The 16,448-nt window shown below is 45.1% G+C and overlaps 1 protein-coding gene across 2 annotated transcripts in view; it reads left to right on the top strand.

The window, feature by feature from the left end:
* Positions 1–16,448, top strand: part of LOC127584307 (metal transporter CNNM2-like) — a 38,050-nt gene that overhangs the window by 5,353 nt on the left and 16,249 nt on the right. For both annotated transcript variants that reach the window (XM_052040999.1, XM_052040998.1), the window contains exons 2-4: positions 11,450–11,593; positions 11,945–12,082; positions 16,053–16,222. In XM_052040999.1, coding sequence (XP_051896959.1) covers positions 11,450–11,593; positions 11,945–12,082; positions 16,053–16,222 — 452 coding nt within the window. The remainder of the gene's footprint in view (positions 1–11,449; positions 11,594–11,944; positions 12,083–16,052; positions 16,223–16,448) is intronic.

Below are 16,448 nucleotides of genomic sequence, written 5' to 3'. Positions count from 1 at the left end.
AGTGTGGAAAATAGGTTTGTAAACTGTAGATGCACCCCAGAGAGTCGATAGTGTTGTGGCAAATGTTCGTGAATCAAATTGAGGAACACCAGTACAAGTGACAGCGGTGTTATGGGGGATTGCATTCCAAGAAAATGAGCCATATCGCGATTTTTTTCCATGAGTGTCATCTGCACATCCATCAAGAAACGTATTGGAAAAAGTAAATTTTGTTGATTTCATTTACTTTTTTTTCCCCCACATAAATTCAGTGAGAACATATTTTCTGCATCTCAAATTTTTGGGTAGTGATTTGTGAGATCAGTAAGGGCAAATTTCCATAACCCAAATGGCTGTACCAGCGGGGTCACCTGTAGTTCTTCCTCCTTGGGTATGGGTCCAGTTTCTTTAACTATGCTGTTGCTCAGATTCTTGCCGTTTCTCTGATTTAATCATAAATGCAGGTCCTCGTTCAAATCGCAAGTTACTTCATCCCGTAATGGAGACAGAAAGCTTCTCTGCTCAGTGAACAGAATATGTTGGTGAAAAGCAGTGCTTCTGCCAGGGAGCTGCATAATTCATGCAGCGGTGGAGGTGAGGCCGTGTGCTGTAAGTGTTCTCGGATTTCTCCTGGTCTTTTTCCAGTCTGCAACCGAGACATCAGCAAGGATGTTACCCACAGGGTTTCTGTGCACTTGGCTTCTTCCGTGGGTGCTTGGCTTAAACAGTCACTCTTGTTATTTTCCCCACACCATCCACTGGCTCCAAGTGGCTTTCCTGAGATGAGGAGTGCTCAGTCTGCAATTTCAAACCTTCCCAAAGTCTCTAATGCACCTTGAATGTTGCAGCCACTGGCTTTTTATGGAGGGGTTAAATTGAACAAGAGTAGTTGTGCATTTGCTGTACAGATCCTCACACCCAAAAGAAGATTATTGTTCTCCAACCTATGCTGTGAATGGTGGAAGGATTCTGGGATGTTGAAACAGAGCTGAGGAAGGGATATTCACCCAAGTTCTTGACTCTGCTTTTCCACAGATGCTGCCTAACCTGCTGAGTATTTCCAGCACTTTATTTTTTTCTAGGTTTATACAATCTGCAGTTTTTTAAAAAAAATTCAATTGTCTCAGATTTCTGTTTGCTTTGTATTGCCTGTGGGAAATGCCATTGATAGTCACTTTAGAATGGGAGGGGAGGTCCAAGGGTTCATCGTTGTTCAAGGGAGAGCCAATCACACAATGGTGTTTGATACACACAAGCCTATTGCTAGGGTGTCCTAGATGTTGTAAAAACAAACTGCTGATGCTGGCTGTCCCTGCAGGTTGAGAAAACTGTAAATCTCTCAGCCTGATGCACTTGTGCAAATGAACTGCCTGGAGTTCACATCCCACCTCTTGGTCTGTTTTTATTCCCTAGTTCTGAGCTGACAGCAGCTAGAAAAAGCCAGCCCTCGTTTGCACCTGCAGAGAGTCTTGTGGCGACACTTATTGGTTCTTAAGTTAACTGTAAAGGTATTTGTTGAGAGTTTGTCATAAACTGGGAGAATGGAATATTCCTTGATGGCCTGAGCTTGCATTCCATAGGAACTTTCCTCACCTCAGGACATCATAAGGTGCTGCACAACCAGCTGAGTACTCTTAAAGTGTAGACACTGTTGTAGGAAATGCAGATCAAAGCAAGCTTCCACATCAGCAGTTTGATAATCAGCTAATCTGTTCTACGTGTGATGGTTTTCCAGAATAGCAGGGGGAGCTCCTCTGTCCTTAAGAGTAGCAACAGGAGATTTTTATTGGGGTTGTTTTGATGGAATTCTGTGTTAGACGTGCAAGGAATGTTGTGCTTAAAATATAAAGGGTTAAAATGTACATTTGTAAGAGACAGTGTTAGTAGAGCAGATTCCTAAATCCTTCTCCATAGCCAGGGTCACAGAGTTCAGCGGGTGAATGCAGCAGTAAGAGGTGCGGCTCCCAGGGGAGGCGACAGCAGGGAAATGATTTGGGAGACAGCCGCACAAAGGAAGCAGGGACCCCAGAGGAGGGGAGGGCGGAGAATGGAGGAGACGGAGATGTGGGGTTCTGGAGAAGGCTGCAGTAAGGGTAGTGGGATCCTGGGCTAGGGAGATGAAGTGGGAGCAGCAGGACAACTGGGCTGCAGAGAAGTCAGCACAAAATGGAAGAGAGTCCCAGAGGAGGAGAAGACAGCAGAGGGTGGGATCTTGGTTGAGGAAACATTCCCATAATATTGTGTTGCACTGTCTGTCAACATTATATTCTTAAAATACTGGTGTGGAGCAGTTTTTATTGAATTGGGTGCAGCTGCTACCCACCAAGCCAGGATTAAGGCAGGGCAGACAGGAGGTAATATGTGGTCCCCTGAGCAGTTTAAACCCCGGGTGGGTGACATCTCCTTTTCTGAAGGAATTCAGTGGCATTCTGCTATCATTATGACGGCCTGATCCTAACACTGCCCCCCGTGTTTGCTCTCAAATCAGTGAGTTACTCTGGTGTTGTCACAGAGCGAGAGAGTACAGAAACGGGTCCTTTGTCCCACAGAGTCTGCACTGATCATCAACCACCCATTTACACTAATCTTCATTAATCCCACATTCCCATCAACTTCCCCCAGATTCTACCACTCACCTACACACTAGGGGCAATTTACAGCAGCCAATTAACCTACATTCCTGCACGTCATTGGAAACCAGAGCACCCAGAGGAAACCCACGCAGTCACGGGGAGAACGTGCAAACTCCACACAGACAGCACTTGGGGTCGGGATTGAACCTGGGTCTCTGGTGCTGTGCGGCACAGTTCTACCAGCTGCAACTTTGTTCAAATTGAGACCTAAATCTTTTTCTTTAATCACAGAAACTTTGATTAAAATTTATGATGGAAGAGAGGCAAAGCTTGAGAAAAAAGGGGATTCAGGAATTCTCAATGTTTGGAACGGTTGTTAGAAATTGGGAAGGATTGAAGTCTCGTGTCTCACTCAAGTACAAGTTTTGATTACTATTCAGCATTTTGGGCGGTGGGAGACTTGGTCCACCTGACGTGACTCCATGTGATGCTTTTGTGAGCGGCTGTGAATTAGGAAGACCCTGACCTGCTTCCAGGGCTTGGTTTACTGATGACTGCAATTCCTCCTGGATGTTGTCAGTGATGGTGGGGAAACGGGACTATCAATTTAGGACTCTAGTGGAACTGTGGCTGAATTGGATCCTTCCCCTAAAAGTCTCCAGTGGGAGCAATTTCCTAGAGGACATGCACTTAAGGTGAGAGAGGGAAAGTTTGAAGGAAATGTGCAGGGGCAAGTTTTGTAGGTGCTTGGAACAGGTACCTGGAACTGACCAATCTGTAAAAACAAAACCTGCCCTGCACATCTCTAAACTTTCCTCCTCTCACCTTAAATGCATTTCCTCTAGAAAATTGTTCCCACTGGAGTGTTTAGGGGAAGGATTGAATTCAGCCACGATTCCACTAAAGTCCTAAATTGATAGTCCCGTTTCCCCACCATCATTGACAACATCCAGGAGGAATTACAGTCATCAGTAAACCAAGCCCTGGAAACAGGTCAGGTTCTTCCTAATTCACAAAATCATCACGTTGAGCCGTGCCAGGTGGACCAAGTCTCCCACCTCCAAAAATGCTGAATAATAATCAAAACTTGTACTTGAAAGAGACACGACACTTCAATTTGTACCCAATTTCTAACAACTGTTCCAAATATTGCAAATTCCTGAATCCCCCTTTTTCTTAAACCTTGCCTCTCTTCCATCATAAATTTTAATCTTATTAAAGTGATTTAAAAAAATTAGATCTCAATCTGAACAAAGTTGCAGCTGGTAGAGCCACAGCCTCACAGCACTAGAGACCCGGGTTCAATCCTGACCCCAGGTGCTGTCTGTGTCGAGTTTACACATTCTTCCTGTGGGTTTCCTCCCACATCCCAAAGACATGCAGGTTGATAGGTTAATTGGTCGCTGTAAATTGCCCCTAGTGTGTAAGTAACAAGAGCAACAGCAATGTAGTGACTGGTTCTGTTATAGGATGCTGTATTGACAATTAAGTGTGGGGCAGATGTGACCTGCTGCAGAGTAGCACAGCAGGTAAGTTATTGGACTGACATCCACAGGTGAGACCTGCTGTTCAGGTCACTTACATTTAAATTCAAGCAATTAACTAAAATTGGAAATGAAATGCTAGTACTAGGACTTGTGATCATGAGGAAGCTGGATTGTGGTAAATAGCCGTCTGGTTTACTGATTACCTAATGGCTTCACAAACACCTCCAAATTCATGGGAAGGACAAGCCAACTGACGTCAGTGTCCTCTGCCAGGACAGCATTCCCAGTATTGAGACTTAATTGGATGTGCAATTGACGTTAACAATTACGGGCTTCTGAACCCGATGGTCTTTTCTGAACTCTGCCAAGCAGACAGAGGAAAAGATTCAAGGGCCAAAAGCACTAACTGCTGGAAGAGCTCATCAGGTTAGACCTGCTGAATTCCTCCAGCAGTTTGTTTTTTATCCAAATTCCAGCATCTGCAGTTTCTTGTGTCTCCAAAGGATTCAGGGTTGTGCTCAAAGTTTCCTTGAAATGCAACGTGTCCACGGACTCCTGGGAATCCCTGCCCCATCTCCGTTCAGGTTGGAGAAGGAACATTTGGGGATGGTGTTGAGAACCTCGAGGCTGTGCTTCGGGAGTACACAGCAGCCATGAGTCGGTGGTAGAAGGAGCAAACCACCTCACAAACTAACCACTCGCTCGCCTTGTCTGCCAACACCTACCTCGTCTGCGGTTCACACATCGATCTCATTGGCCACCTCAGAACCCACAAGACTGGTGGAAGCAAATCGGCCTCCTGAATGTGAAGAAATCTTGGAGCTGAAAACGTGTTTGTATGTGGCAGCAGAACCACACCAATGTGGTTGACCCTTGACAGGGCTGTCACTGGAGGCGGGAGCTGGTTCAAGGACAGAAGCAAGCATGTTACATGACCTTTAAAAGGTTGTTGAGTTAAGTACGTATTTATATTTTCCCCCTCCCACATGTATTTGTACCCTGTGGATAAACAAGCCCAATTATCCATAATATCGATGCCTCAAGAGCAATGAGCTGTGACTGCAAGCTGCTACCTGGGTCGTGGACGTGAATGCTCGTAAGGTAATTAGGTTTCTCTACAGCATTTTTCATGACTCCAGGATATCCCTGAGCCAGTGAAGTATTGCAGTGTGGGAAACTCCCCTCTCCTGCCCCATCTGTGGCAGAATCTGCAGGTCCCACATCAGCCTCGTCAGTCACCTCTGAGCCCACAGAACGGGAGTGGAAGCAGGTCTCCCGCAATCCCCAGGAAATACCTAAGCCACAACAAGCTCCCACAAACGTAATGTGATGCTTTGTGATGATTTTGGCGATTAGAAGTTAGCTGAGCCACTCAAGGGAACGTCACTGCTGATCTTTGAAATAATGGCTTGTCTTTTTTTTTAATCTGTGTTAAAGAGCCAACCAGGTCTTGGTTCAACATTCCGATCAGGGCACATTTGACAGCATGGAACTCATTGTCCTGTGCCTGGTTCTGGTTGTGTCCCTAGTTGGTGGGACAGGATTTGACCTGGGTTTATTGTAACTTCCTGCACAAATAAACCTCCGGTTTCAGCTGCAAGAAAATTACACTGAGTAAGACCTTGCGTCGTCAGGAAGAGGCCATTCAGAGCCCATAGTGTCTGTGCCAGCCCATAGGGCAATTCCATTCCCCCTCTAGTTATCCCTGTAACCAGCTTCCCCCCCCCCCCCCCACATTCCCATCAACTTTCCCCAGATTCTACCACTCACGGGCACATTAGGGGCAGTTTACAAGGGCCAATTAACCTACCAGTCTTTGGGGAAGTGGGAGGAAACTGGAGTACCTGGGGAAACCCAACAGTGAAGGGGAGAATGTGCAAACTCCACACTGATAGTGTCAGAGGTCAGCATCAAACCTGGGTGTCTGGTGCTGTGATGCTGCAGCAGTATGGGGGTGTGCCGCCCAAGTGGACAAGTTATTTATTGGGAGGCTTCAAAGACATAACTGGGTTGGACAGAGGGGGCAGGCTGTTTGAGATCTCTGAAAACTGCTGCTAGCTGCTTTGTACCTCCAGATGCCTTGCTGAATTTGGATTCCTGTAGATTTATTGAGTTTGGGTTTGGATGAGGCTGAGGTTCAGTGACTGGAAGGCCCACTGCAATGTCTAAGGAATCTGTGTGACCAGATTTCCATAGCTGATTGCAGGTTCTAGATCAGTTTTGAAATGTTCTTTTGTTCTGTACAATGAATGATGTAATAATATTAATAAAAGGTTTGAATATAGAATAAAGCTCCCTCTAAATAGTCCTGTCAAACTGCACCAGGAAGAACATAGCACAGATTAGATACAACATGAAGCTCCCTCTGTCCTGTCTATCAAACATCCCTGATCCAGACTACGCGAGTTAGATCCATATTAGAGTTCCCTCAACTGCCCTGGGGCAGGGACGGGATAAACTGGATGCAGACTAAAGCTCCCTCTGCACCTTCTCATCAGACACTCTGGGTTGGGTATATGGTATGAGTAATAATGTACTCTGCATAAGCTTCAGCTTGGCAGCAGAAAGGAATGATGTTCTATTATAGCCCAGGCATTTATCAATGGGTGTTTCTAAACTCTGGATGGGGGAGGAGTTGATTTGAACAAGATTCTTTCCTCTAAGATCTCCTTCCTGGAAGGAAACAAGAACCCCAATTCATTTGCTAGGAATCTAACTGCATTTTCAATCTCGAGACGGGTTTTTAGACAGTACTGAGACGGCAGCCAAGACAGTGGTAATTAGCAATGACACACTGGAATAGACCCCCCCCTGCACAAAGTAGCTTTTGTTGTTCATCCTGCTGTACGTGCTCCTGACTCCAGCTCTGTGCCTAAAGAAACACAGCACGTCTTTGTTATAGGGAGATCAATGTGGGACTAAACAGAGATGCTGATACTCTTCTCACTGCCTGAAACTGGTCCAACTTTCCCAAGTGTTGTGGGGAGAGGGGTTGGGTGAACAGTAAAGGAACAGGAATGATCATTCAGTTCCTGGTGTCTTTTCACCATGCAGTGAGGTTACGACTAATCTGTGAAGAAGCCAGCTTGTGTATTTAAATTAAAACCCAACCCAAGTCTGAGTGCTTGCAATTTATCCAGACCAGACCTGAAGAACAACTTAAATACAGTGATCTCAAATCTGCCATTGATATGCTGTAACATTAAATAAATATTCTGACCTGGGTAAAGTATTGAGCTAGGCTGTGGATTGGAACCCAAATGTTTCATCGGAACATGCACCCGCTGGACACACGAGTCGGGTCCCACTGAACTTGGGTTGGGTAGCTCAATGATCCACCTCCATGTACCTGTCTTTGGCCTGTATACCTGAGGCTAACAGAAACTACCCTGTACGTTTCCTCACTTGATTCCGGCAACACCACTGCTTCCTCCTCTCCTTTTCTCAACCCAAGAACCGTCATGTTTCACTGGCGTCACCATCTTGTTCTGTTAGTTGCTTTGGATGAACTTGGGCAAATGATAACTGTTACCAAAGGAAAGGTCCCATATGCAATTAATGTAGAGTTGGTCAATTCAATGAGCAACTGCCTTCAATTATTTATGATTCGTGTTAATGACCCGGAGGAGGACGCAGAGTGTAAGGTATCCAAGTTTGCCAGTGATACGAAGATAGGTGGGAAGGTACGTTATGAAGAGGATATTGGGACTCTGCAACTGGATATTGGATAGGTTGGATGATCAGGCAGGTGAAAACTTGGCAAGTTGTGTTTAGTGTGGGAAAGTGTGAGGTTATGCACTTCAGTGAGAGAAATCTAAAGCCAAAATATTATCTAAATGGTGAGACCTTGCAGCAAAGTATTGAGCAAATCTTTTTCCCAGGGTAGAAACCAGAGCACATGCATTTAAGATGAGAGGCAGAATATTTAAAGGAGATATGTGGGGCAATTTTGTTTTACACAGGGAATGGTAGGTGCCTGAAATGGGCTGCCAGTGGTGGTGGAAGCAGACACTATAGTGGTGTTTAAAAGGCTGTTAAGTAGACACATGAATATACAGGGAATTGAGAGATATGGATCATGTACAGGCAGGAGAGAATTAGTTTAATTTGGCATAGTGTTTGGTGCAGACAATGTGGGCCGAAGGGCCTGTTTCTGTGCTGTGCTGTTCTATGCTCTACTGAGGAAATTAGGTGTTCTTGTGCATGAATCATGTTAGCAGGCAGATTGAGCAAGTGATTATGAAGGCGTATAGTATATTGGCCTTCATTGCAAGAGTTGGAGTTTAGAAATATGGAATTATTGTTATAATTGTATGGGGGTACTGGTGAGGCCACACAAGGAGTACCTTGCACAGTTTTGGTCCTTTTATTTGAGAAAGGATATATAGCCATTGGAGACTAATCAGGCTGAGTTAATTCCTGCAATTAACCTGGGAATTCCTGCGATCCAGGGTTGTCCTATTATGAGTAACTAATGAAATTGTATCTATATTCATTAGAGTAGTCCTTGTAACTTGTCCACAGGTTGCTGCTATCAGATAGGAGCTGAGCCATTTTGTGAGAAATTGTGAACAAATGTGAATACTGTACAAAAATAACTCCTGACACCACGAAGAGATCATTAGTAAAGCACCTAAAAACAGTTGGGCATAGGACACTGCCCTGAATAACTCCTACTGCAATACCCTGAGGCTGAAATAATTGAATTCCAGCAACCACAACCATCTTCCTTTGAGTTAGGTAGGAATTCATCCAGTAGAGTGTTTCCTCTTCAATATTCATTGACTTCAGTTTTACCACTTGGTCAGATGCAGACATTCATCTTTGCTGTCAATGATATCCAGGGCAATCATTCTCACTTCCCCTGTAGTATTCACTTATGTTTGGGTGAATGTAGTTACAACTACAGGATGTAGTTACAAGATTTTGCAGTTAATCTCTGAGGGCGATAAGAATCAGTTTGGTGGCTTGGGTTTAAATGCCTTGTAGCCCAGAATATGTGGGAGTGGCAAGTTCCCTTAACTGAAGAAAATGGTTGGAATTTTACCACAGTCTGGAAGGTTCTTTGTGGTTATTTTCTGGTCAGCCTGCAGATTTTTTTAGTTCAGTTTTACAGATTATCTGTGGTAAGGTTTGAAGTTTCATCCTTTGGGGTCAAAAGTACAACCATAACTAGAATGCAGACTGTTGAAGCTCTTGGGGAGGTGGGACCTGGGGAATGGTTGGTGTTTGGCAGATGGGGCACCTGGTGCTGCAATGCAGAGTGGTGAGTGGACTTGGCTGGTTGCATGGGTCGGGATGGACACCACCTGAGAAGAATTGGGAAAATTTAATTCTTCGGAGTTCAGAGAATTTAATGGAACTCAGCACTTTGAGTGATTTGAGAAATGTGGGCATTAGGGTTTTGGTGTTCAATGGAGGTTTGTAGTTGAAAGGGAATAAAGGGACATCCCTTTAGAACTGAGATGAGGAGGAATTTCTTCAGCTAGAGGGCAGTGAATCTGTGGAATTTGTTGCCACAGAGGGTAGTGGAAGCCAAGTCATGGGTGTATTTAAGGCAGAGATTGATAGGTTCTCGATTGGTTAAGGGTTATGGGGAGAAGGCAGGAGAATGGTGTTGGGGGGGAAATAATCAGTCACGATTGGATGGCAGAGCAGACTCGATGGGCCAAATGGCCTAATCCTGCTCCAATATCTTATGGTCTTATGGAAAACTATTTGCTTTCCCCAGTTTGGAAAATTGATTAAAGTTGTAGCCCAATGTCCAGTAGAGGACCCATGGTGGAGCTTTGGACCAAGTCATTTGCTGTGTTCTCTCTGGACAAAATACACTGGAGACATTGCACCTAACATTGTGAGATGTGCATCTGCTATTATATTCTGAAATCATCCCCCTCGAGCAACACCACTCCAGAGACAGTTCCATCCCTGTCAGTTGTTCACCTTAGTGTTATCCAACTAGTGCTCTCCAAAATGCAGCCTAAATTCAGCAGGGCACCTATTAGAATGGTGTTGCGTGATCTTCCTCAGTTGATGGGCTTGATGCATGAAGCTTTCATCTGATTCTGAATGAAATCCCAATCCTTTGGGAGTGTGGATTTGAGGCAGTGTGTGTCTATACAGATGTGAGCAGGTCAGATGAAGTATAATGCCAGTTGAAGGGGGCTCTGTTTTTGTGCGTGGTTGTCTATTAAGATGGAGAGGCGGTTGGTATATGTTGCATGTGAACACTGTTATTTGAGGTTTAAATTTAGTGCTGAGGTCCTATATCAGGCTGGCTTGCAGCAACAGCACAAGTCACACTTGTATTTTGTGGTCAGTGAACCAATCCAGTTTTTCTCTCGCGGTCCGTGAGGTCATCAATTTCTTCAATTAATTGCAGCCTTTTGCCCTTCAGACGCATATCCCCTTGCAAGAAGTCGGTATTTTGATGCGGGTGAAGCAGCAATGTGTAATTGCATGTTTAAAAAGAAGTTATGTGGGAATGAAATCATCGTGATTGGAAACTAGAAAACTGCTGTCACTGTAGAATATGAAACCGGGGCTAGGGGATGATTTGGGCTATTTTAACCATTTGGTGGGAGATTAGAGGCCAGAGACATGGGTTGTTTTCCTTGGAGCCAGGGGTAGTTTAAAAAGAGACTTAATATAAATAGTTATGATAATAATGAGAAACTGTTTCCCTCTGGTAAGAGAGTCAGTAACCAGAGGACGCCAATTTAAGATAATTGGCCTAAGAAGTCGAGGGTAGATGAGATATTTTTACTTGGCAAGCTGTTGTGATCTGGACTGCATAGCCTGAAAGGGTGGAGGAAGCAGATTCAGTGGTGACTTTAATTAAAAGTATTTGAGCACAGTAGGAAAGGAACAGAGGGATAGAATGAAATGGGTAGCTGTTTTTTGACAGAAGTAGACAGCAGTCCCATCCCTTTGTGGGGGATGTGCTGACACAGACTAGCATTACATCAATTTGTGCAGGGAATCACAAACGGACCCCTGTTCCATCACCGTGTGGGGGAACCACAATTAAAACGGAGCTTTACTCTAGTATCTAGAGTCGTATAGTATGGGAACAGGTGGTCCTTCAGCCCATTGAGTCTGTGCCGACTATCACCCTATTTATATTAATCCCAAATATAAACTCCAGATTCTACCACTCACCTACACATTAGGGGGAGGTTGCTGGGGCTGTGAGGCACCAGCTCTATTAGCTATGCCACAATGCTGCCCACTAACCCATGCATTGTTCATGAAGGGAGTGTTTGACGGAAAGAGGTAGTGGAAGCTTTTCCTCTGCATTGAACCTGTTGTTACAAATGATGGAGCTGAGTTTGACATTATTTGTTGGTATGCTCCTTTTCCATTTTTGAATGATGAAGTGTACTTATTTCTAATACTCTCTGTTATCAGGTAAATCACACCTGGCGATTGTACAGAAAGTGAACAGTGAGGGCGAGGGAGATCCCTTCTACGAGGTGCTGGGACTTGTCACTCTGGAGGATGTTATCGAAGAGATCATCAAGTCAGAGATTCTTGATGAATCAGATTTATACAGTGAGTTACTTTGACACTAGGGGATATAAGACTGTAACAACAGGAGGAGATGGACAGCTCTTCACGCATATTCTGACATTAAGTTAGATTCTTACGGTTTCTTAACTCTACCACTTGATTCTATTAACCCTTATTACCCACATTCAACAAAAACTGTTCAATCTCCTAGTTTTAAGATAAGTTTTCACTAGGCGCCCAGTCTCAAATAGCTTTATGGAGTGGTGAGGTGGGGGCCAGTAGGTGATTGGTGGACCAAGGAGGGGTGAAGGATGATGGATGAAGAGTGTGGAATAATTGGGAACAAGTATGTTTGTTGAAGTAATTTTTAAGCATCTTCTGTATCTTTCTCAGCTGACAATCGAAGCAAAAAGAAAGTTGTTCACTATGGCAAGAAAAGGGACTTCTCTGCCTTCAAGCCAACCGTTAATGAGGTGCAAGTTAAGGTGTCCCCTCAGCTGCTGCTCGCTGCTCACCGCTTCCTATCCACAGGTGAGAGGTTGCTTCTTTGTGCCAAGTTTCTGCTCTCCAGTTATTGTGCAGTGAGGTGTGAATAAAGCCTTGCCTTTCTTTTTCCCTGCAACCCTCTTGTTCTCTGGATGGCAGTTTCCAATGAAGCCCACTGGTGTCAGTTTCTGGGATCTGGGCATTGCCGCCAAGCCCAGAATTTATTACCCATTCCTAACTGAGAAGATTAGGGTGAGCTGCCACCTTAAATCACTGCAGTCCTGATAGAAGTACTTCCACCGTGCTGTTGGGGAGGGAGTTGCAGGATTTAGATTCAGCAATGATGAAGGGCTGGTGATGTATTTCCAAGTCAGAATTATGTGCAACTTGCAGGTGCTGGTGTTTCCATGTGTCTGTTACCCTTGTACTTCTGGCTAGTAGAGGCTATGGGTTTGAGAGGTACTGAAGCTTTAGCCTAAGTGAGTAACTGCATGCATAGTGCAGATGGCATGCCCCGCATTAGAGGTATGCTGGTGGTTTAGTTAGGATGGTGTGTGAGCTGCTGTGATATGTCTTTCCATTCTTCTGATTCCTCCATCTTCATCGTATCTGCTCTGATGATGGGAATTTCCATACAAGTGTTACTGAGATGTATTCCTTTTTCCTTAATGGTGGCTTCCCCTCTACCATAGTTGACCGAGCACCTAACTATATCTCATCTGCTTCCCACACCTCTGCTCGTGCCCCCTCTCCTCCTGGCCAGTGTAAGAATGTGATTCCCCAAGTTCTCGCCTTCCACAACTCCAACCTCTTCATTCAGTGGGTCATCCTTCATAATTTCTGCCACAATCATATTCATAGAGAGATACATCATGGAAACAGGCCCTTCAGGACACTGTGTCTGCACCAACTATCATCTACCCACTTGCACTAATTCTACATTAATTGCTATTTTTTTCTTCTCCCTATATTCTCATGAAATCCACCCCCAAGATTCTGCTACTCACCTACACACTAAGGGCGCAGTTAACCTTCTGACCCACATGTCTCTGGAATGTGGGAGGAAACTGGAGAACCTGGAGGAAACCCATGTGGTCACAGGGAGAACGTGCAAACTCCGCACAGACAGCACCTGAGGTCAATGGCACTGTGAGGCAGTGGCTCCACTAGCTGCACCATTTTGCCACCATTAATGAGATTCCACTAACATGGGTTTCCTCCGGTTTCTCTTCCGTTTCAGCATTCCAAAGCAACTGTTTGTGACGACACTTCTTGCTGCACTGCCTACTCTTTCACTTCCTCCCTTCCCACCACCCAGGGACCCAAATAGTCTCCTCCTACGTGGTCTTCTCTACACTGGAGCAACCAGACATGGGTTGGGGACTGCTTTGCGGAGCACCTCCATTCAGTCATTCAGTTGCCTGTCACTTTAATTCCCTCTCCCACCCTGACCTGTCTACCTGTAGCTGCTTGGATTGTTCAACATTGAGGTCCTAAACCAGCCCAGTAGCAGCAATATGTGTGCTGAGAGAGGCTGAGCTGTGAAATGGTAAACTGATACACTCAAGTAAATTCGAAAGACCTTCCCCTTTTTATGGCTATCTTTATTGGCATTATTGTGTGGGGTAGGCTGCTGGTTATGGTAAAACTGCTTTACATTGGGAGTTGTTGAGTTATTATGTGGTGTGCACCCAAATCCTGTAACTCCCCCCAACACCACCAGCCCCCCCCCCCCCCCCCCCAAAACCTGCTTGATATTCTCTGTTTTCTAGCTATACCATGCAGTACCATTGCCCCAAGGGCTACTTGATGGACCTTGAGGTGACTGCCCTGTGAGACAGGAGCCCAGAGACACGAGACAAAGCCAATCATTTGTAAGATCGTGTCAACTTGTCAGCTGCAGTAGAGGTGATCCTTGGAGTCCACCCCACACTTAATAAAAAAAATCCCAGCAGTTTTCTCTTTATATAGCATTTTCAATGGAGTAGAATGTCCAAAGTTGGCGAGTATCAAGCTCGGGCTATGTAGGGAGGGTAGGTTTTGGCATCTTAGAGAGGATAAAGGAAAGTCCATAGCCTTGTGTCTTTGCAGCTGAAGGCACAGCTGATTAAAATCCAGTGCAAGCACTATTGGGAAAGCACAGAGTTGTTGATGCTTGTAGGGCTGGAGGAGATGGGAGAGATAAGACCAAAGGTAGGTGAACACAAGGATGGGAATCTTAAATCTGAGGCATTGTTAGACTGACCAGTATATGTCAGAGAGATGGCAACGAAACTCCTGCTATGAATGACTTCATTTCAAATGTCAACCATTCAGCCCCTGGCTCTAAAAAGCACATTGTCTTGAGTGGTGCTGCACTGGTTAGACAGATGGGTTCAGTGAACTCAGTCAGCCACAAGTCAAGACTTAATTACAGGGATCCAGGTAATTACCCATGTTGTCTGTCTCGAAGTGTGGGAAAAGAAATAGCACAATTGCTGCCTAAAGATTTAGCTTGTAGCTTGCATGAGTTGAAGATTTTGTTTAAAAAGAAGTTGGCTTTTTTTTTTGCTGTCACTTTTTCCCTGGGCTGTGCATTTGCTGACATCAGAGATTTTTAGAATGGCACATTATGGTGAAATATAAGCCCCGTGTTACCCTTGGGCCAAAGGGGTACAGTGCATGTTAGGTGACCTCAGAGCTAATAGGAAGACTGGAGAAGCTGGGGCCTGATGCAAAGGATGCCTGTTCCATTTCCCCATCATTCTCAGTCCCTGCCTCAGCTGTTGAAATCCTCATCTGCGCCTTTGCTAATCATTCTGATCCATTCCCACTTGGACTCCCAGATCTTTTCCGCTGCAGAATCCATCCTACCCAGAACCCAGGAAGGTGTGTGGGGATCAGACTTCATTGCCACTCCCACTAAGTTGCCATGCAGGGAAGTTTGGCTACTTGCCATAATTACCGCTGTACCAGCCAGTCATGGCCAGGCATCCTACAAATGGTCAACCTCAGTGATCCTCGGTGGAAAATTATGGGTGTAGATCTCGTGTTGGAAGGGGATCTCAGAAATGGTGCTGCTCACAGCTGAATAATCTTCTGGCACCCAGTGGAAAATAGGGACTCGGATGAGGTACCGGGCAAACACAGAGATAATCAAACATGATGGGGTGGTGGAGCTGTGCTAAGCACTGAAAGGAGTGTTGAGAAACTATTGGTTTTCTGTTGGCAACGATAGTTAAATTGGTGAATTGGTTCATTATTGTCACATGTACCGAGATACAGTGAAAAACTTTGTTTTGCATGCCATCCATACAGACCATTTCATTACATCAGAACATCGAGGTAGTACAAGGGAAAATCAATAACAGAATGCAGAATGTAGTGTTATAGAAGGAGTTGAATAAGAATAGATGGTTATCCTGTTGGGCTTGTGTAGTCCAGTCTTGTGGCAACAATGACTCAGCACCAAGTTTGCTTATGATGGGCTTGTTTACAGACAAGATCACGAACTGAAACAACACTGGTCAAAAGAGCAGTCGAAATAAATGCAATAGAAGGGTTGCATTGAAAATGTGGGAAGGAAATCACATAAACTGAGTAATGGTGTTAGACTTGGTTCATTCTGTATAGTGACTGTTACCCCCTTGAACCCACCTTAATGCAGTGTGTGGGGAAGGGGTGAGCCCCTCTAGTCCACTCCCCAGTGGGAGAGGTGGGGTGAACACTTCCCCTGTCCATCCCTGAGGGGAGGTGAACCACAGCCAGTCCATCCCCCTATGAGAAAGGCTACAAACCCATTCTAGTGACTCGGGTGCATGAGTTCCATTGTACCACATGCCCTGAGAGGGGTGAACCCCAGCTCCTGGGGGGGGGAAGTTGGGGGCGATCCCATTCTATCCCATCCACCTGTAGTGCAACACACTGAAGACCATGCAGGCAGGATGCAGAGGTGTCTGCACTGCGGCTGTGCTTGTGACCTGGCTGTATGTTCAGATGGTTTACTCCAGCTGATCTCTCCTGTTCTCCTCCGCAGAGGTCAGTCACTTTAGTACTGCACATTTTTCAGAGAAGATCCTGCTCCGTCTCCTTAAACATCCCGATGTCATCAATGAAATCAAATTTGATGAGGACAACAAGCATAGTCCTGACCACTATCTCTACGTCCGAGGTAGACCAGTTGACTACTTTGTACTGATTTTGCAGGTAAGGCTTCCTTTCCAAAAATGCCTCTCCATTCTCAATCTGCAGTGGCCAGCTGCTTTACTTGTGTGGCCACTTATACCAGAAAAATGTCTTGCAGTATTACTGTTTGTTCTTAGTACATAAATTCTATTCCCTGGCTGCTTGCTCTATGTCTCTCATGACTGATCACAAGAGGCTGCAGAGGGTTGTAGACTCAGCCAACTCCATCACAGATACAACCCTCCCC

This window comes from Pristis pectinata, chromosome 29, assembly GCF_009764475.1.
Source record: "Pristis pectinata isolate sPriPec2 chromosome 29, sPriPec2.1.pri, whole genome shotgun sequence".
NCBI classification, from domain to species: domain Eukaryota; kingdom Metazoa; phylum Chordata; class Chondrichthyes; order Rhinopristiformes; family Pristidae; genus Pristis; species Pristis pectinata.
The sequence above is the reverse complement of the archived record's forward strand: the minus strand, read 5'-3'. Positions and strand labels throughout refer to the sequence as shown.